Source organism: Agelaius tricolor, unplaced genomic scaffold (genome assembly GCF_023055355.1).
Source record: "Agelaius tricolor isolate 1412-34295 unplaced genomic scaffold, bAgeTri1.0.p SCAF_5, whole genome shotgun sequence".
NCBI lineage: Eukaryota > Metazoa > Chordata > Aves > Passeriformes > Icteridae > Agelaius > Agelaius tricolor.
The window spans coordinates 44,874,410-44,900,632 of NW_027269265.1; the positions used below are offsets into that span (position 1 = coordinate 44,874,410).

The 26,223-nt window shown below is 45.2% G+C and overlaps 1 protein-coding gene across 5 annotated transcripts in view; it reads left to right on the forward strand.

The window, feature by feature from the left end:
• Nucleotides 1-26,223, forward strand: part of LOC139590260 (USP6 N-terminal-like protein) — a 76,882-nt gene that overhangs the window by 34,819 nt on the left and 15,840 nt on the right. For 4 of the 5 annotated variants that reach the window (XM_071427651.1, XM_071427653.1, XM_071427652.1 and 1 more), the window contains 5 exons: nt 10,493-10,776; nt 16,765-16,838; nt 17,359-17,444; nt 18,292-18,331; nt 19,062-19,142. In XM_071427651.1, coding sequence (XP_071283752.1) covers nt 16,773-16,838; nt 17,359-17,444; nt 18,292-18,331; nt 19,062-19,142 — 273 coding nt within the window. In that variant the 5' untranslated portion in view covers nt 10,493-10,776; nt 16,765-16,772. Of the gene's footprint in view, nt 1-10,492; nt 10,777-16,764; nt 16,839-17,358; nt 17,445-18,291; nt 18,421-19,061; nt 19,143-26,223 lie in introns of those variants that run through there. The other variant, XM_071427655.1, reaches the window with a different exon arrangement.

Below are 26,223 nucleotides of genomic sequence, written 5' to 3' on the forward strand. Positions count from 1 at the left end.
TAGCTGTGGTGGTCTGTCTGTCTTCCTACTCATCACTTGCAGGTTAGTCCTTTGCAGTGCTCTTTGGTGGGTATTCACCTTGACTTCTCAGGGAAGCAGGAGGCTTGCACGCTCAATCTCTTTGATGCTACCAAATTTTGCATCAGGCCAGTTTCAAATAACTTTACCAGGGAAGCAGGTGAAGTGAAGTTAAAAAAGCCTGCATGGACAGGCAGAAAGCAGTGGGAATGGGCACATATGAGATTTACTGCTTGTTTTATGGTGTAGGAAAAGAGGCATTGGGTGGGGGGCAGCAGAGCAGAAGTTGGCCACCAAAGTAATGCACTGTCAAAATTATTTTGTGAGTGATTTCTTTAAAAAGTATTGGTTTGAGTATTTCTGAGTGGGGGAAAGGTGTATATTTGTTAAGGGTTAAAAAGTAGTGAGTATGATCTGGATGAGATTTGTGAACCTTCTGGAGAAGTTATTCCTCAGTTTAATTTACATCATTGGAGAAGAAAGTATGCTGTGGTGTGCTAAGCTTCCCCTTGTATGTGCTTAGTTTGTTAAAATGTTATCACAGATGCTTTCTTAGTGGCCTGCAGTAACTCCTGGGTGATTTTTTTATGTGATCAATAAACCAGAGCTTATTTAATCAATGGGAAGTCTGTGCTGGGAGAGTTTAACTGACTTCCTTGATTCTGCTCATCCTACTGTTGAAGTAAGCCCTAAGGTTGACATACATCATGGCTATTGCCCTTACATCTGGGAGACTTTGAGCAGTAGACTTACTAATTCAGTGTATCCATAATGCAGATTTTTCCAGTCCTGTCTAGAATCTGGGTTAGATGAGTGGCAGTTTCCAGCTCTGTGCTGATACCTGCTCTGCACTGCCGCTCCACTTGTTCTTCCCATATTGACCTTCTTGATACTCTGAAGTAATAAAATCTCAAAATAAATCCATATTGTACAAATACTCTGCAACATTGTATGAGTGGCCAAAATACTTTGTTCTCTTTAGAAAGTTATTTTCCAATGTTTGGTGGTGTTAAAAGAAAATACAAATTTGCAGGTGCCAGTTTCTGAGAGTGTTTCAATCAGGTCGCACAGAAAAGTGGGATCTTTGGGGATACTTTCCTGGGGTCTCTTGTTGTGGTCTCTGGCAAAAAAAAAAAAGAAAAAAATCCAGTGTCCAAAATACAACCTTAATTTAAAAACAAATATGTTTTTACCACTGGGAAGTGACATCTGATAATGTTTTCTCTAAAGATGGTGTGTGGAGATTGGGTATTTTTAGCTGCGGCTATTCTCAAGTTGTTTTGTGACCTTCTTCTAATAATACATTTCTCTAACACTTTCCTTAGAGTTTTTTTAGGAGCTTTTTCAGACAAAGATGGGGGGGAGAAGAAAAGGGAGCAGCAGCCCATTGGCAGAAGAACTATGGGAATCTGTGTTCTGATGGATATTGGTGCCTAAGAGGGGTGCAATGTTAGAGTTGGGTGTACCTTGTGAAGGACCTTTCCCGGGTCAGAGAGATGGCTTGGGATTCAGCTTTCCCTCTGGCTGTAGCAGTTGTCTAATTCACACTGCCTGCTTCTTAAAAGCAGTTGAAAACAGGATCAAGGTTTAAATAGCTGAAAGAGGAAATCTTGAACAGAGGAATGATGTGCAGATAGAGATGCTGTAGTGCAGGAATCCTATGGAAGGGCAGGTGTAAGAGATGGCAGTTTAAATTTCAAGTCTTTATGGTTTGGGGTTTTGGGGTGTGCCTGACTGTCTGGAGTCTCTTGGGATTTACCTGCAAATGTTGCTTCTGAGATAAGAGAGCCAGTAAATTCCCATGTGAAACCTGAAGTTCTTCATCATCCAGCAGCTGCTGGGCTTCTCCTCACCTCTTGCTGGCAGACTGAAAAGGAAGCACAGATCTTGAGGGACCAGTGAGCTGATCCTGGTTTTTTGTGAACATCAAAGGTGCTGTGAAAAAAGTTTCTCAAAGAGAGGTGATATGAAAGATAGGAGAGAAGAAGCATTTTCAGGTTGGGTTGCTGACGTTGTCTGTATCTCAGTAGCTACCCATGGAAATGGTCTGGCTCTCCAAAGGGAACAGCAGTTATGTGTTTCCCCACACTTGGCTCTGGTGTTATTGTGGGAAGAAAGCAATGAAGCTGATGGTATATAATAAATACATGTGAAAGCAAGCTGAAGGAAGGGCAGGCAAGAGTGGTCTGGCTATGCTGCATCTGTGGTGTGCTGCTCCATCTCAGAGGGCATCAGGAAAGTTCTCCAGGAAGAACCTGATGGTGGGGCTGGAGAGGTGTCTGGCTGAAGGGATGAGGAAGGTGTTGAAGTGGTTGTTTATTTGTTTATATAATTTTTTTTTTCAGAACCCAGATCAGTGATCAGTGGATTCTGCTAATTGCTAATAAATTAAATAAGCTGAGGCCGTTTTGCTTTCTAGCAAGTCCTTTTATGCTGTGGTTCCTTTTTAATGACCAGAGGCACAGTCAGAAATGCCAACCAAGTCTACTGGAGGTGTTAGGACCACATGTCCAGCCTTGGGTCTGGAAAAAGTAAAAGGTTGCTGCTCCCCAAAATACCGAGCCCACATCCTGGGCCACTGGCTGGGGAGAGTGGGCTGTGTGGTGTGGGGTGCTTGCAAGTCCCACACTCTCTGGGGCTGGGCAGGGCTTGCCACAGTAAAGGGGATCTTGCTTGAAAGAGGTTATGGATCATTCAGCATCAGAAATGTGCCAAAGTGGTCCTTTCTGCACCACTCTCCCTGCCCCCATGTTCTTGGACCAAGAAATTACTTACTTATTTTGAAGCTCATATTTTTAAAATCTCTCTTCAGCATAGTCTTATGACAAAATGAAGGCCAGAGTTAAGGCCTCCTGGGAGCTTTCATCAGGAGATGGTGCAGGGCTGGTGCTGAGCTCCTGTAGGTGCTGGTTGTGCATTTTCCCTTACATCAAATTTGGGACACAAAGTGGTTGTCTGGGTAATCCTTTCATTGCAGGGAACCCTGCCTGTGGATGAAAGCTGTTTGGGCTTGGCATTGGCAGTCACGGGCAGGTTTCAGTCATGAGTCTGCAACGTGTCAGCTTGGGTGGCCAGACTTGAGCATTTCATATCCTGAATAATACTTGGACTTTTGGTGCCCTTCTTGGGTTTAGGACCTGACATTTGATACTCTGGTTGCCTAAAAAAAGATTAAATTAAATATAATGAGTGACTGAGTAGTGCTTTTTTGGGAACTGTAATCTTGGTGCCCTGTTTTCGTGTCACACCTGGGTTTAATTCATCATAACTCATTAGCAGAAGTGCCACAGGCTTAGTGCCTGGTGTGAGACTGTTTCCTTTGGTTACTGAATAAAGGAGCAGCACCAGCAAGAGTGGAAGCTTCATCTGTGTCGTTTGGGGATGACATAGGGTGATAAGGGATCTGGCAGGAAGGAAGTGCAGTGTGTGGTGAGAAGAGCAGGTTCTCAAAGGAGCATATTTAGAGTACAGCAGATACTAGGGATGGGCACAGTGTCTTCTGGGGATGGTTTGTAGCTGGAGAACAGGGGCAGCCACTTGAAGTGGTGTAAAAAGGGCCCCATCTCCTTCAGGCCATGCTGCTGGAACATCATCTTCTCCACAGGACCTGTAAGGGGATGGAGGAGGTGCTGGATGGAGCTGGGAAGGGCAGCGTCAGGCTGTGCCCAGTCTGGGCTGGATTTACTGGGTGGGCTCCGAAGGGCCTCTGTCTCAAATCACCCCCTGCTGCTTTTTGTTGGGAGTGAGCTGTTACCCTACTAAAACCCTGCTGAAACAAGGGGAGGCAGAAATAATCTCGGAAAGCAAATATTTTCTGATAACAGTGAGCAACAAGCTTTTGTTTGCTGTCAATGGAAGGAAGTGGGAGAAACATGTAGTAGCTATAACACAGCACAGGCTTTACTGCTGGAAAAGACATTTAGTGCACAGCTTTCTCTAGCAGGGGAGATATCCTTGAGGAAGGGCTGCTTAAAGTGAGTGGGAAAGGCATGACTTTTGTTTTGCTGCAGCAGTGCATCTGTGCGAAGCAAATGCTAAAGGAAGGTCTGTGGCCAAGATGAAAATCTAGGTCCAAGCTTTCATGTGAACTGGGAAACAGGGAGATGGAGTCCTTAATTTGTATTCAGCCAGGTCAAGATTGAAGCAACTGCACTTTAAATTAAAGGGAGGCCCCTGTACTCAACTGACAGTGATGATAAAGTGTGAACCAGCTCTGATCTCTGTTCTCTGGAAGGATCCTTCCTGCTGAAGAACTTGATACTTTGTTTAATAAAAAGGCAGAAGCTCCCATGCAATATTAGATTTGAAGTCTTATCTGAAGGCCTGCAGGCATGTTTTAACTCAAGTAGGCATTTTATACTTTGTGTTGGACCCAATTTTTACATTAGGGAAAAAAAGTTTCTTTCTTATCAAAGGGCACTTCAGTGCCCTTAGATGCTTAATTATTTGCAATTTCCCTTTTCCAAGCTTTCTTGCACAGTGCAGAGTCCAGCTGCCCTTTAGTAGGATGCATTGTGGTCTCCCAGGTTTTGATCTTGGAACAGGAAGATTCATTTCCCAAGCTGCTGAGGAAATCATCATCCTGCTTGCAAATGCCTTTTGTAGCAGGCAACTGAGTTTTTGTGTGTATAAGTGAACTGTTTAAAGTGAAATGTCCAGTTATTGCTTTGTGGGGGTAAATGTTAAAGCATTTTTAAGGTAAATGTACCTTTCAAGTTCAAAGTACCTTTTTCTTTTTTTTTTCTTCAGCTGAGCATGTTTTCAGCTAAGTAGAGCTGCAGGTGATACTTGAATTGCAGGTGATACTTGAGTTGTATTTGTTTGTTTCCTGGAGAGAACAGCATCTGCTGCTGTTTTTCTGGACAACCTTGCATGGGCCTCTATCATACCAAATGGTTGTCTTTATATAATGGCCACAAGCTCTCATGTACTTAAACTTCTCCCTCTGCTTTTTTTAAACTTTCCCCTCTGCTTTTTATCTCATTCAAGAAAAGGTTTTGTGAGTTTTTTAGTTCTTCCATTCAGACTGTTACTCCCTTCATGCAAGCTCTGGCTTTCACTGGAAAAACTTTTCTCAAGTATTTCTGTCGATAGACTTGAGCCTGCTCTGGTCCCCTCTGACTTGCTTTTATCTCCATTATTCACAGCAGAAGTGCTGGGGACATGCAAAAAAGTAAATGTTGGTAATAGATCCACTGTGGTTCTGAGCTTGGGCTTTTCTGAAGTTCTTTGTGTTGCATTCTCAAGCATGTTTGATCAAAGGTGCTGAATGCCTCTGAAAACCTAGAAATGGAAAGGTGGCATCTGGTTTGATGTCTGTCCGTGTCACCTGGCTCCCTCAGTTGTACATCCCCTTGGATTCTGGGCTCCACAGTGGCAGGCATCCAGCACCAACCCACCTGGTGTTCTTCCACCCTGGCCATCATTTCATTGTACTTATAACTTAAATACAGAAACTGCTAGTGAAATAATATGGCTTGCTCCAAAATATTGGTACCATTTAATTTTTCCTGACTGGAAAGCAGTGTCTTTCTGTGGCAGGTTTAGTTTTATATCAACCACAGTAAAATGCTAACAGCCAAATACACACTAATTGTGAGATGTGTTTTGAAGCCATGACCAAATGGGACAGGTATTGATTTCAACACTGTTCAAAATCACAAGAATCCTTGAGTTATTTTCATATTAACTCCTAATCTGGAAAGGCACTTTTAACAGGGTATCCTACATGGCCCTTGCTGTTTCATAAGCTAAAGTATTATCTCTGCATTACCTCTTTACCTATGGTTGGATTTTATGAACATGTTTTCCAATAAGAAAAGAGGGGAGGAATTCTTGTCTGGACAATTCCCTCAAAGGGAAGACAGCGACTATAAGGAGGGGAAAACTGATAATAACAGATCTGGATCAGGCTTATGTACTTAGCAATTTCTTTGCTTCATTCTTCATTGGTAGTCAGGCTTTCCATGTCTCTCAGGTGGGAGCTGGGGGAGTGTAGTCCCTCCCAGTTAAGCAAAGAGCCACATTCAAGACCATCTGGTGAAACTGAATAAGCACAAGTCTATGGGGCCTGATGGAATGCATTCCGGGATTCTGAGGGAACTGGGTGATGTGGTTGGCAAGTCATTTTCCATCATGTTTGAAAATTTGCAATGGTCAGATGAAGTCCCTGATGACTGGAACAAAGGGAAGCATCACATCTGTTTTTAAGAAGGGTAGAAAGGGGGACCCTGGTTACAGATCAGTGAGCCTCACCTCTGTGCCTAGGAAGATCATGGAGCAGATCCTCATGGAGGCAGTGCTCAAGCACGTGCAAAAAATGAGGAGGTGATCTCACAGCCAGCACAGCTTCACTACGGGCACATTGTGCCTGACCAACCTGGTGGCATTCTCTGGTGGAGTTGACTGCAACACTCCACCAGGGAAGAAGACCAACTGGTGTCATCTACCTAGAGATCTGTAAGGCCTTTGACTTGATCTCAGATGACACCCTCATCTCTAAAGTGAAGTGATGGGGAATTGAAGGGTGGACTGCTGGGTAGAAAAGAAATTGGCTGGCTGGAGGTAGTCAGAGAGGTGTGGTCAGTGGCTCTATGTCCAGGTGGAGGCCAGTGACAAGTGATATCCCTCAGGATTCTGTCTTGGAGCTGGCTCTTCATGAGCTAGCAGTGTATGCTCATAGACCAGAAAGCCAAAGCACCCTGGGCTGCACCCAAAGCAGGATGAGGGAGGGGGTTCTCCTGCTCTACTCTGCCCTCATGAGACCCTACCTGGAGTGCTATGTCCAGCTCTGGAGTTGTCAGCATGAAAAAGTCATGGACCTGTTAGAGTAGGTACAGAGAAGGGCACAGAGATGATCAGAGGGCTGGAGTACCTTTTCTATGAGAGCAGGTAGAGAGCCCAGAAAAGAGAAGGTTTCAGGGATACCTTAGGGGACCTTCTAATACTGAAAGAGGGCTTAGAAATAAAGAGGGAGAGTGACTTTTTACACAGGCACATATGGATAGGACAAGGGGAATGATTTTCAGCTAAAAGAAGAGAGATTAAATGTTAGGAAGAAATTCCTTACTCAGGGGATGGTGAGGCACTGGGACAGGTTGCCCAGAAAGTTTGTGGATGCCCTATCCCTGAAGTGTTCAAGGCCAGGCCAGATGGGGCCCTAAGCAACCTGGTCTAGTGAATGGCACCCTGTCCTTGGCATGAGGATTGGGAATTAAACTATCTCCAGGGTCCCTTCCATCCCACACCATTTTATGATTCTATGATTTTTAATAAAATGTAGTGTTTGCACACACATGCACAAAAAAAAAAATCCTGTATTTCTTAAGTTGGGGTGATTTTAGGAGTTAACAACAAGCAGAAACAGAAAAGTTATGTTGTGATTAAAAAGATTCCTTTCATGGAACTTAAAAAATAATGTATTCGAATGCTGTCCTGCATATAGTTCCAGGGCTGTTAAAAAAAGCTTTGGGAGACGTTTTCTCAGAACTTTCCGGTGTTGGATCAAATACTTGTTGTTTCCCTCAAGTTTTCTGTTACTGGATTTGCTTGCATGGGGCTTTGATTGAAGAGAACAAGTTAACAAAAGCTCGTGCATTAGCATCTGGAGATGCTGTTTGAAGGTAATGTAAGTCCAGGATACTGCCAGTAAAATGGTCAGGGAGTGTCCTCTGCAGAGGCTGCCAAAGACAAATAATTTCCTGCAAGGGTTCTGTATTTGGAGGCAGGTGAGCTGATTAAACTCATTTAAGTGATTGAAGGAATGAGGGTGGCTCCTAGGGGCTGGGCATTAGTTGGGGTCAGGCTAATGGCTGAAGATCCCTCTCTCCTGAAAAAGAGGTGAAGCCAGAGGCTCTGGAAAGCAGTGTAAGACACACAGAGTCAGCATAGGTCTCACTTCAACTCATGTATCTGCAGCATACAAGTAATTTGCCTCAATAATTATTTTGGACAAGTTTTTCACAGACAAGCTGCATCTTGTTAGTGGCGTTTTAACTTCCTACTTTTTTATTTCATTGGTTGCTGTACCAGCAACTTTATATAATGGTACATTTGTTATTTCCTTGTATGTGTTTAAAAAAAGATGCTGCATGTCTGTGCCAAAGAGAGCACAGGGTGCTGGCAGCCTGGTACATTATGTTTGCATCCTTGTTCCTTTGGTTTTGGCTAGGGAACATCACTAACTCCACAGTGCCCAGGGTGACATCCTGGGTATCAGCCAGGACACGTGTCCTCACCCTGCTGCTTCGGGCACATGTTGGGGGTAGGTGGCCTCGAGCTGACTGTGCCCTGCCATGCCAGAACCAGGGAAAGTTTTAAATAGCAAAAGGAGCCTTTAGCTTACCCAAAATTGCCAAGTATAGCTGAAGGCAAGAATGACAAGGGAAGAGTAGCGTGTCCTGTAGTGTTGCTACATGTACCATAAAAAATAAAATACAGTGTTTTAAGAGGAATGCATGTCCAAGTGGAGAATGACCATCATTGTAGCTTTCTTTAGTTTATGGTTAAAGAAATGCAAACTGCTTTTCCAGTCTTAAGCAAACAGAAGAAGCCTGTTACTAAGCTCTGTGTTGATACAGTTCCCTTCCAGGTCAGTGCGTCACCCAAAAAAGAGATTTTTTTTTTTCCCTCTGGCTTTTTCTTTTTTTCCCTTTTTATAGACACTGGAATAAAAAAAGGAGGGAATGCAGAGAGAAAATTAATCTTCAATTCTTCAATTCCCAAAAGAAGCATGTGGACCTTTGCGTTCTTCAGTCTGCTTTTTTTTTTCAAATGAAAAATCATTTAAATAATGATGCTTTTAAAAATAACTCACGCATCTTTGATTTTTGTGCAGTCCTTTGTCTGGATTTTATTTTTTTTGGCTATTGTTGTCTCTAGAAGATGAGCTTACATGAAAAAGAGTTTAAAAAATGTTTGGGTGCTCTTTTATTCCCTGTGAGGTCTAAAAATAGAAGCTGACAAAGAATTGCTTATAGACTCACTGCTCTGTTCAGAGGGTTTAGTCTAAAGCTGCATCTTCTGACTTTGCAACAGCTGAGCTGTGCAGAAGCACCAAGGCTGGGCCTACTGAGCATAAGCAGGGAGGAGACCAAAGCTCTTTATCAGCCCTCCAGTTTATCTCCTCCCAGCTCCATCCTTGGGGAGAAGAGCGCCAAGGCACCAAAAACGTGTGTGAGAATGAGAGCAGGGTGTAAGTACTGGGAGCAAAGGAAGAGGGATGGTGGGGAGAGGGTTAAAAGAGGTTTTATTTATTGGTAGTGCTGCTCATGTTGAGGGGATGGGTAGCATATAGTTGCAGGTTTACATGGCTTTTTAGTTATTTCTATAACTAGAAGACTTGGCTAATTTATTTGGGTTTTTTGATATTTCTGTAGTCTAGCAGCAAAGTCTTGTCACCACAGCTTGCAATTGTACTGTAAAAGCTTGGTGCAAACTGGGAGAATAGAGGCAAATGTGTGTAATCTGCCTTGAATGTGTGTGACACATTATAACCTACTAGGTGATAACATATATAATCTGTGTAATGGGTTGCTTGATTATAATGGTGGCCTGAAAGGATGTGAGGCCTTCTGCACTTTAAGGCCTCCAAGTCATTGTGTCTGAATGCTGGAGAGGTGACAACAGGGAAATTCAGCACAGGACAGCTCAGGATTGTGTGGAAAAGTCCATTTGCTGGTGTTTGTGAGGGGGATTGGAAGAGAGGTGGTGTTATTAAAGTGGTGGCTCATGGCAGAAGTGAGCTGTTCTTCCTCTGCCCAGTGCTTGCTGATTTCAAGCAGAATGTCATATGTTGGGATGCTGTCTTGATTTCACACTTGTGAATTAGCATGTTGCTTCTCTGAGTTGCTGAAGGTGAGAACTAAAAAGTTGGTTTTTGTAAGTGATAGCTCTATGTTGGGCTCTGCTGTCCTTTGGACTGTGTAGCTGTTTGGCTGTATCAAGGAGAACTGCCAGTGCTGGAAGGTGGCTCAGGTGGCACAGCTGGTGCCAGCTCTTCTACCATGCAAGTCAGTGATGTGTCTTGGTCTTAACCTGACCCAAGTCCTGAAGGAATGGCCTGAACCCTCCATTGCAGCCCTTCTTGGGGGCAACATAATCTTAGATTAGCTGAAGTAGAATGTAATACTGTGCCTTTGGCTTGGGTATGGGCCATCTTCTGCCTGCTGAGCTACCAGTGCCACGTGCCTGCTGGTAAAAAGGTGTGTTGGGCTCTCAGACCTTTACAGGAAACCCTGCGACCTAAGCAGGGTGGAAAATGGCAAGAAAAACCACAGCAGGGTTTTTTTGCAATGTACACAAGTGCAGTTTACTTTCTGCCATTGTATGCCCTGTAGGTACAGCCTATTCCTTCCCCACCAGCTCCAAAGGAACCTTCCTTTCCTCTGTGTTCAAAGACCCCTGTGTTGGTAAAGGATGGTGCCTTTGCTGTCCCAGAACTGGAAAACTGATCAACTTCTTATTTCCTTTGCAGTGAGGCTGGGGGACAAGAGAGTGTGGATTGCCTCCTGCCTTGCCTCTTCTCCCAGCCATCTGCGGTGAGCTCTCACGTGGCAGAGGACGAAGGTGGAGGAGATCAGCCACGTGAAGCTGGGGCCGTGGGGGTGAGCCGAAAGGCTTTTGACCGGTGGGCTCTGGCAACTGGGGGTCCTCACTGCCCTGCAGCAGAGACCACTGGCTCCTGTCAGGTAGATGCCTTCAGGGGAGTGGACAACTCCAGCTGAACTGATGAATCTTGGCACCTGATACAAGGCTCAGGTAAGGGCACATTGCTTGGAGCTGGGTTATGTTTTCATCCTGTCTTCTCCAAGCTCATAAACTGGCTCTGGAGCAAATGAGAATCGCACTGAGAGCTGTCATATACAGTGGTTACACGTGCTAGTAAATCAGCAGGATCTCATCTACAATGATGCTGGATGCTCTGGTTTGTTGGGGTAATTGCTGGTGGCATCAAAGTGAGTTGCAGTGGAGGTGGAGGTTCTCTTTTGGTGTTCCCACTACCTCTGCTGAGGGAGGTGACTGTGGTTTTATCCAGCGCAGCATCCTGTGCAGTTTCAGATACAATGCAAGTTTACTAGGACAGGAGATCATTTGAATTTTCTGTAGCACATCTGTGATTCATCTAAAGTGATCTATGGGCAGTCATTTTCAAAGACCCCAAGACAGTTAAAACAAACCTTCCTGCAATTCAGCTGGCTTAGTGCTCCTTATGCTCTTAAAACAAACAAACAAAAAAGCTTGCTTGTGTTCTCCTGGGTCGTAGTCAAGGAAATAAATATGCAAACAGGATCTCCTGTATCTTGGTTCATCCTGCTGGATAGTAATTTCATTCCTGAAGCTGTAATTCACTTTGTGAGTGCAGGTCTTGATTTCCTTTCTGGTAGCAGGGATGTAATTGTGCGCCGGAATTGAGCTAAGGTCAGGGATGCACAGTCCAGTGAAGTGTTTTGAAGCTGGTGTTGGCCGGAATGTTTGCAGTCTGGGTTTGTTAACGAGAGAGAATCTGCACAGGGGGGTCAGCAGAAGTCCTTGATGCAAGTGCACTGAATGTGTTGTCCATTTTGGAGTACAAATTTAGGGGTCTAGTAAAAAAATGCTGCAGCAGCTGCCACACTGGAGATGGGGATGCTGGCCTGTCTTGCACCACGGCCTCAGGAGCAGGTTGACTTCTGCATGGGGCTGGTTCTCACAAAGCAAAAGCTCTGCCTGCAGTCAGCAGCACGTGGCCATCACTTCCTCCTTGGCTTGTCACCTCATGGGCACACAGCCAGGCATGCCCGTGCCCACCTGTAAGAGCCCACAGCCCCTCCTGCGTGCCCTGGGGGGCTTTGAGGTTTCCTCAGGCTGTGGTGGAGCAGTCACAAAGCCATGCTTGCTTTGGCTGTGCATGGTAGGTGTGTGCAGTGGTGTAATGCTGTGGCTTTGCTTCTGAAAAGCTTTGAGCATGTGGGAAAAGAGCCTCTGATGACAGCTTCTCTTGGCTTGCAGCTGCTGACTGTCCCCCCATGTTCTACCAGGCAGCCAGGATGGGCAGGTTGCTTCAAGCCCTTTGCCTGTGTGGTTTGAAGTGTGTCAAGGTGCCTGTTTTCATGCACTTAAAAAGCCCTGATGGGGCTTACTCAACTTCTCACAGCTTGCTTTAGTTGCTTTCACTGCATGGCCAGGTTTATTCCAGGGCGTGCCAGTGTGTGAGTCACTGTTACAACTAGTAGAAGCTTTACAAGTGAGTTGTAGCTTTCAAAGTGCTCTGCTGGGAGGTGGTGCAGACTGCAGGTGTACCTTGTTACAGGCTTTTGCCTTAGCAGATGTATAAGCATTTTCACTTGCATAGATGTATATGCTTTTCCTTAAAACTGTTCCCCTAAAGCAAAAATTGCAGGCTGGTACCATAGATGGCTAAAGACATAAAATGCTATGTTTAAATGTGCTTTTAAAATAGAACATGAAACAGGAACGGTGACTTGTTGTGTTTCAGCAGTGTAGTAAGTAACCTTTTTTACCTTATTCCACAGCAGCAGTTTCACTCTGATAGAGGCCAGAGTGGTAGTGAAGTACAGTGTGTCATAACTTGCCTTTTTTTCTTCTCCTAGCAGCAGTCTCTATTTAAAGTTAAGTGGACATAGTCAGAATGAGAGCACATATTCACCTAAACCCATTTCTGCTTTTTCAATGACCTTCCACCAAATAGAAACCAACTACAAACATGTAGTCTTAATCTCAAATGGCTTGAGTAGATACTATTCTACAGTACAAAAGTTTTAAAATCTGGGTTCCAGAATATCCTCAAATCCAGGCTGAGACTGAGAACATGTTGCTATGCTGTGTTTGCTGAGAAGAGATTTTGCTGATATTTTCATTTCAAAAGCCCATCTGTCAAGCACTGGCAGGGTGACTGCTGATGAATTGATAAGTGTGAGACATGGTGTTGTGGCTGGGGGTGACAGGGGACGTATGTGTGTCCTGGGCTGTGTCACAAGGAGCACTGCTGCTGGGCCATGGGAAATGCTTAGTTCTCCTGGGCAGTGAGCAGGGCTGCAGAGCTGGGCTGGTGGCTGGTGGACAGAGGTTCCCCTGTCCCAGCCAGGCTGGTCCTAGCAGGTGCTATCCCATGTGGGGCAATGGGAGCTTGGCAGCTCTGACCGAAAAAATACGGGGCTTGTGGGAAGGGTATTACAGTAAATCTGATTGATGGAGAACAATTTTAACATGAAGTCTTAGATTTTTGATGCAGATACTTTCTTCTTGCTGCCAATATTTGCGATTCCAGCTGGTGAATTAATTCAAGGAAAGTTGCTTTCATTCAAAAATTGGGTATTTTATTTCAGGTTTGTTGATAGCTAGATAATGTTGAATGTGGGTTGGCAGTAATGTGCATTTTCATTAAACATTTTTTAGGCTTACTGTAGTTGGTAATAATTTTTACTTCCTTAAATCCTAGACTGGAAGCTGCAAGTGTTAGTGTGAGAGGACAGATTGTGGATGTTTTAAACTCATTCTTTTTAAAAGGAGCTAGTTCATAACTTTGTTTTGGGGCCGAATTTAAATGTGCATGGTTCAGGGCTTTCTGTTGCTTATATCCTAGTTAATTATCTAATACCATTGTTGCACAGTTCACATTTTCGTATTATTCCTGTTCATAGCAGCTTCATCTTGTGTGTTTGTCATGGGAAAAAAAAACCTCTTTCTAAGAAAATACAGTACTCTCAGGAGAAAATTGGGTGGCAGGGTTGAGAAAGTAATTTGAGTGTTATATTAAAAAAAGAAAGTATGCAGTCATACGTAGGTATATGAAGAAGCATGGCAGGTACAGTACAACCTGTTCCTTTTTATAGGAGGCCTGTTTACATCAAGTAAAAAATTGTGTTTCATCAAATCCTTCAGAAAATAAATCTCAGTAATTTCCATGTACACAAGGTGTCATTTCCCTCAAGCAAAGGCTGTATAATATCATGATGTCAAAACTACTCTGGAGTTTGAGCACATGCAGAATTAAATAATAAAAATACCCTCTTCAATATCTGCTGGTACAGAGCTAAGCTATGTTGTGTTCCCTCTCCAGAGTACTTTGACAAGCACCTCGTTGAGTGCAGCACCGTCTCTGCTCTCCCAAGCAGCAGCACTGTGGTCACACCCCAAGGCCGCTGAAGCCTCTTGCCATCTCCAGCCCTCCCACTGCCATCAAGCATTTTCTCTGCTTTCAGGTTTTTTCCTAAATTTGGTCCTTTGCAGTTTTATAGAAAGAGAAAACAAATATGCATATTCCAGGGATGAGATTAAAAACTGGCTCCTTTGCAAAAGTCTGGTGTTTCTGGCTGCAGAGAGGCTTTTGCAGAGGTGAATGCCAAAATATATATGTTCTTGCTGTGTAAATCCTCCCGTGGTACCAAGCTGCTCTTCCTTTGTTATTCTCTTAGAGTGTGGTCAGAGATGTTCAGAATAGTTTTTACTTTATAAGTGTCTTGAAAAATTGCCCATTTAATCTGACATACAGTTTATTTTTCCCCTGTAGCCTGCAGAATATTAGTATTTTTAGCAGCATGTAAAAGACATCATTGGAATTTTTTGGCCCCAAAACAACAACAGCAACAAAGTCAGAATTGGGGGAGTGAAATTGCTTATAAGTTTCACAGGAAATGTGAGAAGCAGGAGATGCAGAAGTATTAGGTGACATGGTGAGACAGTAACTCAGACCTTGCTACATTAGAAAATTAAGCTGTGATTAAAATGTACTGATCAAAGTTCACATTTGAAGTAGGAGCTGCAGCTTGGAAAAATAAAAGAACAAAACACACTTTAATATTTCTGTCCTTGCTCTGTTTTGATTGTGGAGTCAGTAAGAGGGAAAAATACACCCAATCCTGGTATGAATTTGAAGAAGTTGCATTTTTCCAGTGTCTGAATGGATGAGTGTGAAGTGGTGCCATGCCTGTGCTGCTGTCTGATAGCGGGTCATGAAAGAGCCCTGATTATATAACCCCCTTCCCTGGGGGTTTTGTCTGCCTACATTTTCTCCTTGGTGTGTTAGTTCCACCTTTGGTGATTGAGGAACTAGTTATGGCTTGACAGGGAGGATGCTTCTTTGGGCTTGCACAGGACGACACTCAAGTTGTGTTTGATGTGGGAACTTACCTTGCTCATAGGTATGTGTATGGGATGAAGCAGAGCAGGGGGCACAGACCCCAGGGACCTGGACTGGGTCTTGCTTAGACCAAGACTGGTCCTTCTCAGCATAGGTGGGGGCATCTTGCTGCTGTGTTGTTTTCTTTTGGAGTTCTATACAGGAGGTAATCATCTAGAGGCCAATTCACTTGTCTCATGTGTCTCAGTCCCTCTGTGAGCCTCTCAGGAGCCCTGGGCCAGTCCCGAGTCGGCAGACACCGGGGGGCAGCCCCAACACGGCTGACAGCAGGGAGACACTGTCTGTGTGTGCCCCGAGGGTACTGAGGGCACCTGGGCTGACAGGGAGACACTGTCTGTGTGTGCCCCGAGGGTACTGAGGGCACCTGGGCTGACAGCAGGGAGACACTCTCTGTGTGTGCCCCGAGGGTATGAGGGCACCTGGGCTGGCAGGGAGACACTGTCTGTGTGTGCCCCAAGGGTACTGAGGGCACCTGGGCTGGCAGCAGGGAGACACTCTCTGTGTGTGCCCCGAGGGTACTGAGGGCACCTGGGCTGGCAGGGAGACACTGTCTGTGTGTGCCCCGAGGGTGCTGAGGGCACCTGGGCTGGGCGCCTTTGCAGCACAAGAGACACTAGAGACATCGGTAGAAGATAAAGGGCCAACTCTGAGCAGGGGTTAATCCAAGGTTTTATTAGGATCCCAAAGGAGCTCCTGCACCTCAGGGGCCTCCTGCCGAGAGCCCCGGGAGATGTGCCAAGGTTACATTTAAAGGGAGGTGGAAACCAAAAGTAGATAACATTTTACCAACCAATGAGTGACCCTAAGGGATGGGTACTAGGGGATAGGCATATAGGACAGCGTATGGGGCAAGGCTTGGGGGGCTGACCCCTGGCCTCTGGTTATCACTCGAGACCTGGACCGAAACTTCTAGATGGAGGGATGGGATGCTGAGTGATTGACAGAGAGCCAGGATGGGAGTTTGGGGATGATCTCATCCCAGGAGAGGGATAACACAGGTAAAGGGAGGGGAGTACAATCTGGGATAAACCATTTGGGAAAAATATGGGGATACAAAACAAAGCTGCTTCAAAGTATTACAAAATACAAAAACGCACTGCAACACTCATGCACACATCAGTAAGCAAAAACTTTTTTCAATTTCTTCTTTGAAGTTAAATCTGCCTCTGGATGCCCCTACAGAGCATGTCCTGGCTTCCCATCCAGAGCCAGTGGTTTGCTGTCATCCACGTGGGTGCTCTGCCAAGTAGCGCCTGGCTGGCGCCTGTGCTGTGCTGGGCCAGCGCTCCGTGGCTGCCTTGCGTGTCTCCATTAAAAAGCCATGTCTTTCACACTGCCATGTGTGTGCCTGGGAACAAAGGCAAGCCCCCCTTGCTCGGGCTGGGCTGTCCCAGAGCAGGGAGCTGGCAGTCCTGCTGTGTGCAGGCAAGCTCCACAAACTCTGAACAGCACTGTGCAACCTCAGCCTAATTTTAGCTGTGGGATATGGCTGGAAGCTAAAATTGTCAGCAAACGTTTTTTGTATTAGCACTTTCCTAAAATATTTCTCATGCTGTGTACACATTTACTTATCTCCTTTCCCCTCCCTCCTGCTTTTTTTTTTACAGCTTCTGATATGAAGAAGGATATAGAGTCTTTAATAGCCCAGGAGAAAGCAGAAATCGTCGCCAAGTATGAGAAGGTACCACCTCGTGCCCCTCCCCAGCATGCTGACTGGGGCTGAAGCTGTTTAATCAATTAGGAATGCATCAAATAAGAGCTTTTGCCTCTCTGCAGGCATTGCCCCAGTAACCCTCATGCCATTAGGCTTCATGCCAGCTCTCCCTTCCTATACATCCCCTCTTACTACATCCCTGGAGTTTACTGAGGGTCCCATGTGTGCTCAGCATAGATACTGAAAGGTGCTGAGCTTCTGGTGCTCCCATAACACCAGGATGGCTTATGCCCAACAACACTGTTTTATCTGATGTACAGCTTTTCCCAGCCTCTAGCAGAGGCACACATGGAATGCTGGATAGGCTGAACTTGGCATTTTTCTCTGCCTTGAATTTGGCTCTTTAGTGCAGGTTTTGCTCTCCTGGTTCTGTGCCTTTTATCATTCAGGAGAGAGGGATGTAGTCTACAGGCTTTGGGTGCAGGATGCAGGCACTGGGGCATTCCTGATGCTGGGACCAGCTCACAGGTGTCCTTTCTGCTTTCAGGGCAGACAGGAAGGAGCTCAGATTGACCACTGGGAAGATGCCGATTTCACACTCTACAAAGTTACAGACCGGTTTGGATTCCTGCAGTAAGTGCTCCTGCCCTCTCCTTTCCTCTGTGACCTCTGTGTGTGTGTGGACCATCCTTCTGCACTGAACATGACTGGCCCAGCATCTCTCCCATAAACTGCTCTGTGGCTTGGCTTGATCAATCCCAAATGCAGGAGGAAAGTCTAAATGGGCCTCCGTCCTCAACTGTGCATGTGCAGACACTGATGCTTTGCATCTGCTGCAAGACAAGGCTCAGAAATGGCTTCCTACCACAAGCCTGGCATTAGAAGGTGCAGGCTGGTGTTCCTGTGCCTCTGTGTATGCCACAGAGGTAGAGACCCTTGTGTTTGCACCTGATGATTCACGGAGGAATAGGAAGAGACCAGAAAAGATATCTGATCATCTTTGGTTCCCTTAGGAAACCTTTCCTTTAGAAATCTTCATCCTAACCAAGGCACACATGAATTACATACCCTGTGCCTGGGAAAAATGCTTAAAAATAACTATTTTTATTCTGATGCTTAACAGAAGTTACAATAGTAGGTGTTCTGTGTGTAGGAGGGAGGTTTTAATCAATTGCTGTCTAGAAATTCTGCTTCCCCACCCTTTAAATTGCTAATCATGTATGTATTGAAGAGGAGATGTGTGCCCAGGATTTCTAGTTATGTTCAGTGCTCGATTACCCCCTAACGCTTCTGTTGGGTGGTGGGATTTTGGATGATGCTTCCCCTGCCTCTTTCATACTGGGGACAGCTGTAGGAAGGGCACAAAGTCCCCAGGAAATACCCCCTCAAGTGTCTGAGGTGGTCCATGAGCTGCAGCACCCTGTGCTCCCCCCCACCCTTTCTTGCCTGTGGAGTAACCAGTGACCCCTTGCTTTTCCAGCGAGCAGGAGCTGCCAACCCGCACCGCCTTGGAGGAGAAGGTGAGAGCTGCCAGCTCTGTCATCATGGATGTGGCATCCTTTTCACACCAGCTGGGGAGGGAATGTTTTTTGAGGAAACAAATGAGCAAGTAAGAGCAAAGCAGGCAGCCAGCACCCACTGGTCACTGCTGCTCGCCCAGAGGTGGGGACTCTGCACAATGCCCAGCAGTTGGAGCTTTTATTTTGCTTGGTCAGACAACTTTCCTCCTCCACATGGCACTGAAAAACCACCTCTTAAAGCAATATTGGGCTTTTCCCTCTGCTTTGGCACAGTGCTCAGCAGCTGTGGCTCGTAAAGGGGACTGCATGTGCAAGGGAAGATGGTGGAAGTTGTAGGTAACCATCACTTCCATCCTCATCTTCCCTGAGATGTGAGCATGTCCTCTGGTAGAACCCTGCTAAATGGGACTGAATCACTTTTCTTCTGATCTGATACAGTGATAGGATTTGAGTCTATCTGGACCTGCAAAGATGTTTTTTGTCAGGGAATACTCCTGGGAATGCTTTCTCTATGTTAAGCCTGTGTGTCTTGTCATTTTCACCAATGCTGCTTTTAATTACCAAGTGCTGAAATTACCAGTTTCTGCACACACCTGTGGATTATTCCCATCCCTGATGTGAGGTCTTTGCATAGAAGTTTAAACCTAAGAGGATGAAGTTTTATGTTTTCAAGAGGCATCTCCTGGGGCTTTTTTTTCTTAAATTTGTCTTTTCTTCTCCCTTGTGCCAGCAAAAACAGCAGGAAATAGAACGCGTGGACAAGTGGCTTAAGATGCTGAAGAAGTGGGGCAAATACAGAAACAGTGACAAGGTAAGGAGGAAAAGAGTGTATGTCTGGAAAAGTGGGTGTGATGAGTCAGGCTTTCAAAAAGTCTCGACAGAAAAACCAGAGATCTCTGGAACATTGCCTGATTCTACTTGCTATCTTTAATATTTTAAAGCTTTCCTAGAAATTTCTGGGTTACCAGTCGAGGTAAAAGTCCTGTTCTGACTTACATGGCTTTAAAAAGGTTTTCCTAAATGCTGCTGCCATTTTTGCACTTGCAGCTGTGCAAGCAGGAGCACAGCAAGGATGCTCGTGTGCCCAGCTGGCTCCCTGCCCTGTGAGAGCAGAGAGCAGTGCACACCAGCACTTACTGCTGTGTTTCCACCTCCTGGAAATGATATGGGAGATGTGACTGAGACAGCCTAGTTGATGTTCCTTGTAATTCTCCCTGGAGGAAGAATTATTTGTTTAGAACAATGCTTAGATTTTGTATTTTGCTCCTAGCTGTGCCTGTGAGAAGCCACTCAGGTTTCATATTGTGTACACCTGTCTGTGGAAATCAAGGGTGGAGACACCAACATTATGTCTTGCTTTGGTGTTAAAATGAACTCTGCACCAAACACTACTTCAAAACTGAATTGTTTTTAATAAATAGTATCTGTTTTATGTTCCTCTTACAAACCTCTTGAAACAAAAAACTCTTTGAACCTAACGACAAGACCCTTGCTGGGTGAGGAGAGGAGTGTTGTGTCTGACCTGCTCTGCTTGCAGCATTCTGCACAGGAGAGGGATGAAGCCTGGCATTGCCTTGTTTCCATGGCCTCTGAAGCCTTCATGTTTAGCAGGAATGGGGTGTTTGGCTGGACTGCTTCTAGCTCCTGTTGGGAGTCCTTGGGAGAAATTTGAACTTGGTTAAAAAGACTAAGTAGAAAGAAATACCTGAAGAATATTTGCATAGCTGTAGGGACAACATTGAGCAGAGCATCCTCCTTGCTCAGCTGTCAGGAGTCATGTCCTGTTCAGCCGGCCAAAGACCAGCTCTAGTCTCAATCTTCAAAAAAAAAAAAAAAAAACAAACCACCAAAACCAGAAACAAAATCATCTTAATGACAGCAGGGATGGGGTGGAGGTGGGCTTGGGGTTTTATAATCCTTCTGTTCACTTCAGGTTGGTTCTAATTACTTTGTTAATCAGTGCTGCTCCACGGGCAAAATCAGAGGCTCTCCTGTGACTTGGTTCTTTCTAATTAGAAGTTAGCACTAATTGCTTAGTGACCTTGTGGGTAAACCACCAAATTCCAGCAGGGTACAGGGAATTCCTTCAGGTCCTGGAGGGTGTTTGGGGTGGGTAATGATGAGTGGTTTTGCACACCTTGGCTTTCCTGGGTCAGATGGTGAGGACAGGCAGGATCCAGCATGGGTGATGGGGAGCAGCAGCAGTCTCTGATTGCTGTCTGTTTTGGATTTCCCTTGATAATTATTGGGGTGTTGAGCACACTGTAGCTGATATCACTCAGATCTGCTGGCTGGCAAAGGGTCAGACTGACAAGTGGGTTTTGAGGGTCTCTGGGTCAGAAAATGAGAAAGCTCTTGTAGTAGAATAAAGGATGTTATGAATAACAGCCTGTAAATGGTCGATGACTCTTGGACACAGAGGTGGCATTGTCCCGTGCTGGGACACCGGAAATGGCCATCCCCTCTCCCAGCAAAGAGAGAAGCAGTGCTTGGCCCCAAGCGGGGAAGGAACAGTCTGGTGACCCTGGGGAGTAGAAAGGAGCTTTGGTTTCAGTCCTGTCCAGCCTAACACCCATTGCCTGGCACCAAGGCAAGTGCAGGCTGTAAAGTCTGTAGCAGCCACACACCATTAAATGCAAAGATACTGAGAAGCACAAAAGAAGTGTGACTTCTTTTAATAAAAAAAGTAAAATCAGGTTGTATCCTACACCTAGATGTGAAACCCCCGTGCTCTTGTGTCAGGAGCATGGAAGCTACTCAGATATTCCTGCTGCCACAGCTGGATGCAGTTCAACTGTGGCATTTCAAGGACCTTATGCTGGGATCACAGTCATGTCAGAGGCTATGTCTTTTCTTCTAGCTAAAGTAAATGTGACAAGCCCTTGATCTGATTTTTCTAAAGCAGAGTGTGTTGGTTTTGTTCCTTCTCTGGGCACTCAGGCTGCCACATCTGCATTGCATGTTTCCTTCAAGTTTGTTTTCACCACTTGGCTGACATGATAAAACTCAAATGTCACAAGACAGCCACTCTGTGTTATTTTAACGATGACTAAGGTGTCATCTTTGAAAAAATCCTCTTCTTGAAAACAAGAACCTTCAGTTTGATGTTAATTTTGATATCCTGTGCTTTATTAGAGGGGAAAAAATCTTGTTGCAGGAACCACCAGCAGTTTCACAGGGAAGTTGCCCTGACTTTGATTCTGCTTGAATGATGTAGAAACCCATCTTATTTTCCAGACTGAGACTTCCTGGACTTAAGGGCCAACCTTTTCAGTCCCTGTTCATGTGCTGGAGCTGGCAGACATCTGATCATATCTAGTGCTTGATGAAGAGGGACTTTAGCAAGCAAGCCTTTGTGTTGTACATCATTTTAGTATCTGATTGAGGCTTAGGTTGTTGTCTCATCTTCTGTGTTGTGAAATGTCAGCAGGAGGAGTGAGGTTGTGTATCCATCCAGGGCATTGACCCCAAAGCAGCCACCTGTCAGTGGGCAAGCAAACAGCTTTTTCAGACCCTTGGCATGAGCCACTGCCAGAGAGCAGCAGGTTTGGCTTTTTGTTCTCCCACCTGCAGCCTGTGTGCATCCTTGCATGCTGCTGATGGCACTCTGGGTCTTGTGATTGTCACAGATTATTGGAAATAAGGCTGAAAAAAAAAATAGTGGGACCTTTTACAGTTCCTTGACTAGAATGGCCTGGCTAGGAACTGAAATAATTTCTGGCATAACCTGTTTCAGGATGAGCAACAAATAGGATTATCTTAATTAAAGTGATGCCCTGGGGCTCCCTGTGCTCATCATTGCCTTAGATCTGTCTCCATCTCTGTTCTAGACACATTTTGTAACAATCTGATTTAATTTCAAGATCAGCAAAGAGTGACACTCAGCACAATTCCTCATATGGGTGGGATTGGAATGATGCAATGGTGTTCTTTTTTGGCTGAATTTCCACAAGGGAAAGGGTACAAAAATAAAGGAGTCCATGAAAGGATGACATTGTTTTGCAGAGTTAAGGTATGTCAAACCTGCAAAGAAGTGCTAAACTGTGTTATTCAGGGGTCAGCACAGGGAGGCTCAGGTCTGTCTCCTCTTCACTGCTGATTTGAACCCAAGTTTAAACACCAGACTGACTTTGCTTGGGAAGGTTAGGAAATGGCTGGTGCCTTGTAAGAATCTACACAGTTCAGGCAGCACAGTTTTGCTGATTAAAAAAGGCTGTGCTGTGTGTGCTGCAACAGCAGGATAATTTATTCATCATAGCCCTGAAATGGATTTCAGCCAGAAGCATCAGTCATAGCAGGAGGATATGACCTCTGCATCATTTCCAAGCTGCATCTTGCTGCTGGCTATGTGGGATGGGACCTTTAGAGAGGGATGTCTTTGGTCATAGATGTCTGGTTTTTAGGCAAAGCCTGTCTTTGTGCAGGGGGGAAGCCTTGCCTCTGCTAAGGTCATGGGAGTGCAGAGCACTTAATCCAGTGCATGCCAGCAAAGCGGTTTAGGATGAATCGGGGATCTGTATGGACTGACACAACCCCCCAAGAGCGAACTGTCTGCTAATGCCAGGGACAGCCAGCAGACACTTGTCGTGCCAGGGCTGGCTGAAGTCAGATCTCCTGCCTCAAATGCCATGGGAAGGAAAGGGGGTTCTGTCTGGGAGTTGCAGGGTGGCTTTGCCTTCTTTTTTTTTTTTTTTTTTTTTTCCCATTTTGGAAAGGCAGGTAGCATTTTCCTCTCCTCCAAAGGTAGCCTGGGCAATAACTATAAATGCCTGCCCATGGCCCACCAGCTTTAGGATTTAACTTTGCCCCTGCTTTGCTGGTACCCCGTCAGGAATAGCTGCATAAGCTCCAGCTGCAGGCACAACAGCTGAGTTGGGATGAGTTGGGAGCAATCATAAACCTTATGGAAAGAAAGCCACGTGTGCTGATGTCCAGACTGCCAAGCATCCTGCATGGCCACATCATCAGTCAGCAGGTTTTGTGGTACTCAAAGGAAATCCTCCACTCCAGGTGAGGATTTGCACAGCTCAGTTCCTCTGGTACATCACTGGTAGAGGATGTGAAGAAGTCCTTTCTCTTTGGAAGGATCACTCTTTGAGTCCTAAAGGAATTGAGGAAGGCGATATTCCTTTCAAGCTCTTGTATATATCCAGCATATGTCTCCAACACTTTAGGGTGTTGGAGATATTGCCATGGATACCCAAAATTTGGGCATTGTTCCTGCAGTCTTTTCCTGGTGATCCATGCACGTGGCTGAGAAGTTAACAGTGACAGACTCCAAAGTGTGAAGGTGAACTGCAGTGTGTATATTCTGCTTCAAAAACCAACCCACCTCTCCCAAATCCTTTTTAATTTCACTGTCTTTACTACTTCAAAAACATGTTCTATCTTTAAAGGCAGTGACTCCATCCCTTGTATTCAAGAGCTGGAACAATTGGTTGGGTACTTCTCAGAGGAGATTGCTGGTGCAGGAGAATGGAGCTCAAGTCTGTACTTCCATAGTCTTCCCCATCCCATCTACCTCAGAGAAAATATGTGGGCAGGGGAGAGATAGGGATGGGGTGATGATGGCCTCTGTGCCATGAGCTTTGTATGTTAAGGCCCAGAGAGGGAAGATGATCCTGTGGTAAAATCTGGAGCAAGTTTTAGACACTGTGGTTTCAGTCCTTGGCTGACACAGCCTTTCTACAGTGTCTCAAGCCATTGCTTTGACCACCAGCACCTCCTTTTGTGAAGGACAATGGTGTTTGCTATTCTTGCCTATGCATTGGTCTGTCAAGCCTGCATGGGACATGATCCAGGTGCTCTCTTCCCATCTGTAAGGGCTGAGTGGTTTAAAAGAGAGTGACCTTGAGGGTTGTTTTTGACTATCATCACATGCTGCCTTACCCCTCTGTCTTTTCATCCCATCATAAATACTGTTTGTATGGTAACTTCCCTGTTTTCCTTCAAGTTTCATGATGAAGAAAAGTTGCTCATTTTTTTCTGGGTGACTCACAGCTCTGAGGTTTTATCACTTTCGTGTCTGGAGGTGGTGGGAGGAGGAAAGCCTTTGGGTAAATAAAAGGAAGGCATTTCATTTCAGTTCCATCTCAGCATGTTTTGTACCTCCCCTGTTCCTTTAGCACTTGTGCAAAGAAAATCATTAGAGGCATTTCTATATGCCACTGAGGGTTGCACTCATTAAAGTACAACAATACCAGCTCTGGAAATTCAAAACAAAATTATTTCCTTCCCATGGACCTGCGTATCATCATATGCCTTGGCAGCTGTCAGTCAGTCTCTTGTAATCCACTGGAAATAAGTAATCTTTTCAGAATTAGTGTTCTTGTCAGAATTGGTACACATTCTGGTTTCTTGATTCTGCCTCAGCTTTTGCTTTAAGGCATGAGTGCTTGCAGGAGCCAAGCTTTTGTGTGCATCTACCACTTTGGGGATGTGGTTCATCTAATCCTGTTGCTTTGTGTCTCTTGGTGCATTGCACTTCTTTCATCCTGATTTAATGACTCTAGGGAAATGGGGATGAATCTGCCCCACATGGTATGAAGGTTTGCTGTCCTTAGAGCACCTCCTTATGTGAGCCTTTGGGTGTGCAGATGGTGAATTAGTGATGTCCCACTTGAAATGCAGCATGCAGTTGAACAGGATGGTGGCTTTCCATGGGCATGTCTTGCTGGTGAGGTTGCTTTTGGAGGGCAGCTTTTATTTTACAGAGGGAAGGGCAGGATCTGGTCAAGGATTTCTGCAGGATTTCATCCTGGCTATGCACTGGACCTTCACAGCTGGTGCTAAGCAATGCTTGGAGCAGAGCAAGCATTTGGGGAGTTCTGAGGATGGCATTTTACATGTTGAATTTCCATTATACTTTCAGGATCAGGATATGTTGTAGACACTCTCTGTCAGCAGAAATACTGAAATATTTATTGTAATGGAGTGGAAAAGCATTGTCATAAACATCTGGTTCTCCTGGTCCTACAGACTACAGTTATTTTACATACTTTTTTTGACTGGGATAGTGGTGTTAGTTCTTTGCTGTGCCCTAGCCTGTCTGCTTGAAGCCCAACTCCTGTCTTACCTCCTGGTCTTGTAAGTCTTTGGGACAAGGACCACCATTCCAGGGTTTTGCCCTCAGTAGACACAATGCTGCCATGAAGACAGTAAGGAAATGATGAGTGTCAGTTTGTGTTCATGGAGGCTGTGAGCCAGGACAGTGCCATGGTTAAGGTCTTAATGTCCTTGTGAGAGGCTGAGCTTCATAATTCAGGTTGGAAATAAAAGAGCTGGTGGTGCAAGGTGGGTCTGAAAGGAAAGGCAAGAGAAGCAGGTGTTCAGCTGGGTGTGGCAATGGCAATGTGGCAGGCCCACATCCAGAAAACCTTCTGCTATGATCTTGTGCTTCCCTGGGGATTGCAGTTCTTCTCTTATATCAGCCTGAATTGCATGAAGCAGAACACCCTAGAAAAAGAAGAGGGATTTTGAAGGTGGTTGGCATTTGTACCAGGCAGTGACAGTAGCTCCAGTTGATTGCCTGATCAGGCATTGCCCTTCTCAGCTTCAAGCTCATACTCATGACTGGAAATCTGGCACCTCTGTCCCCTCCCAAGGAATTGCCTGGTTCTGAGGGAGCACCATAAGGCACCATAAATACCCTCCATGGCTGGAGCTTGGGCATGTGCCACAGTCCTTCAGTGTACCCAAGATTCCTCAGGAATCTGGAGGAGTGCTACTGTGGGTTTTGTTGTGCAGCTGCAAGGCATTTCATGGGTGGGATGAATGAAAGGAAGAAAGTATTCAGGAAAGGAGATTCTTCTTTCTTATGAAGCTTTTTCTTTTAATGGAAGTAGTCAGCAATGAAAAAAAAAAAGGGTTTTTTTTTCTTTTCTGTTTTCCAT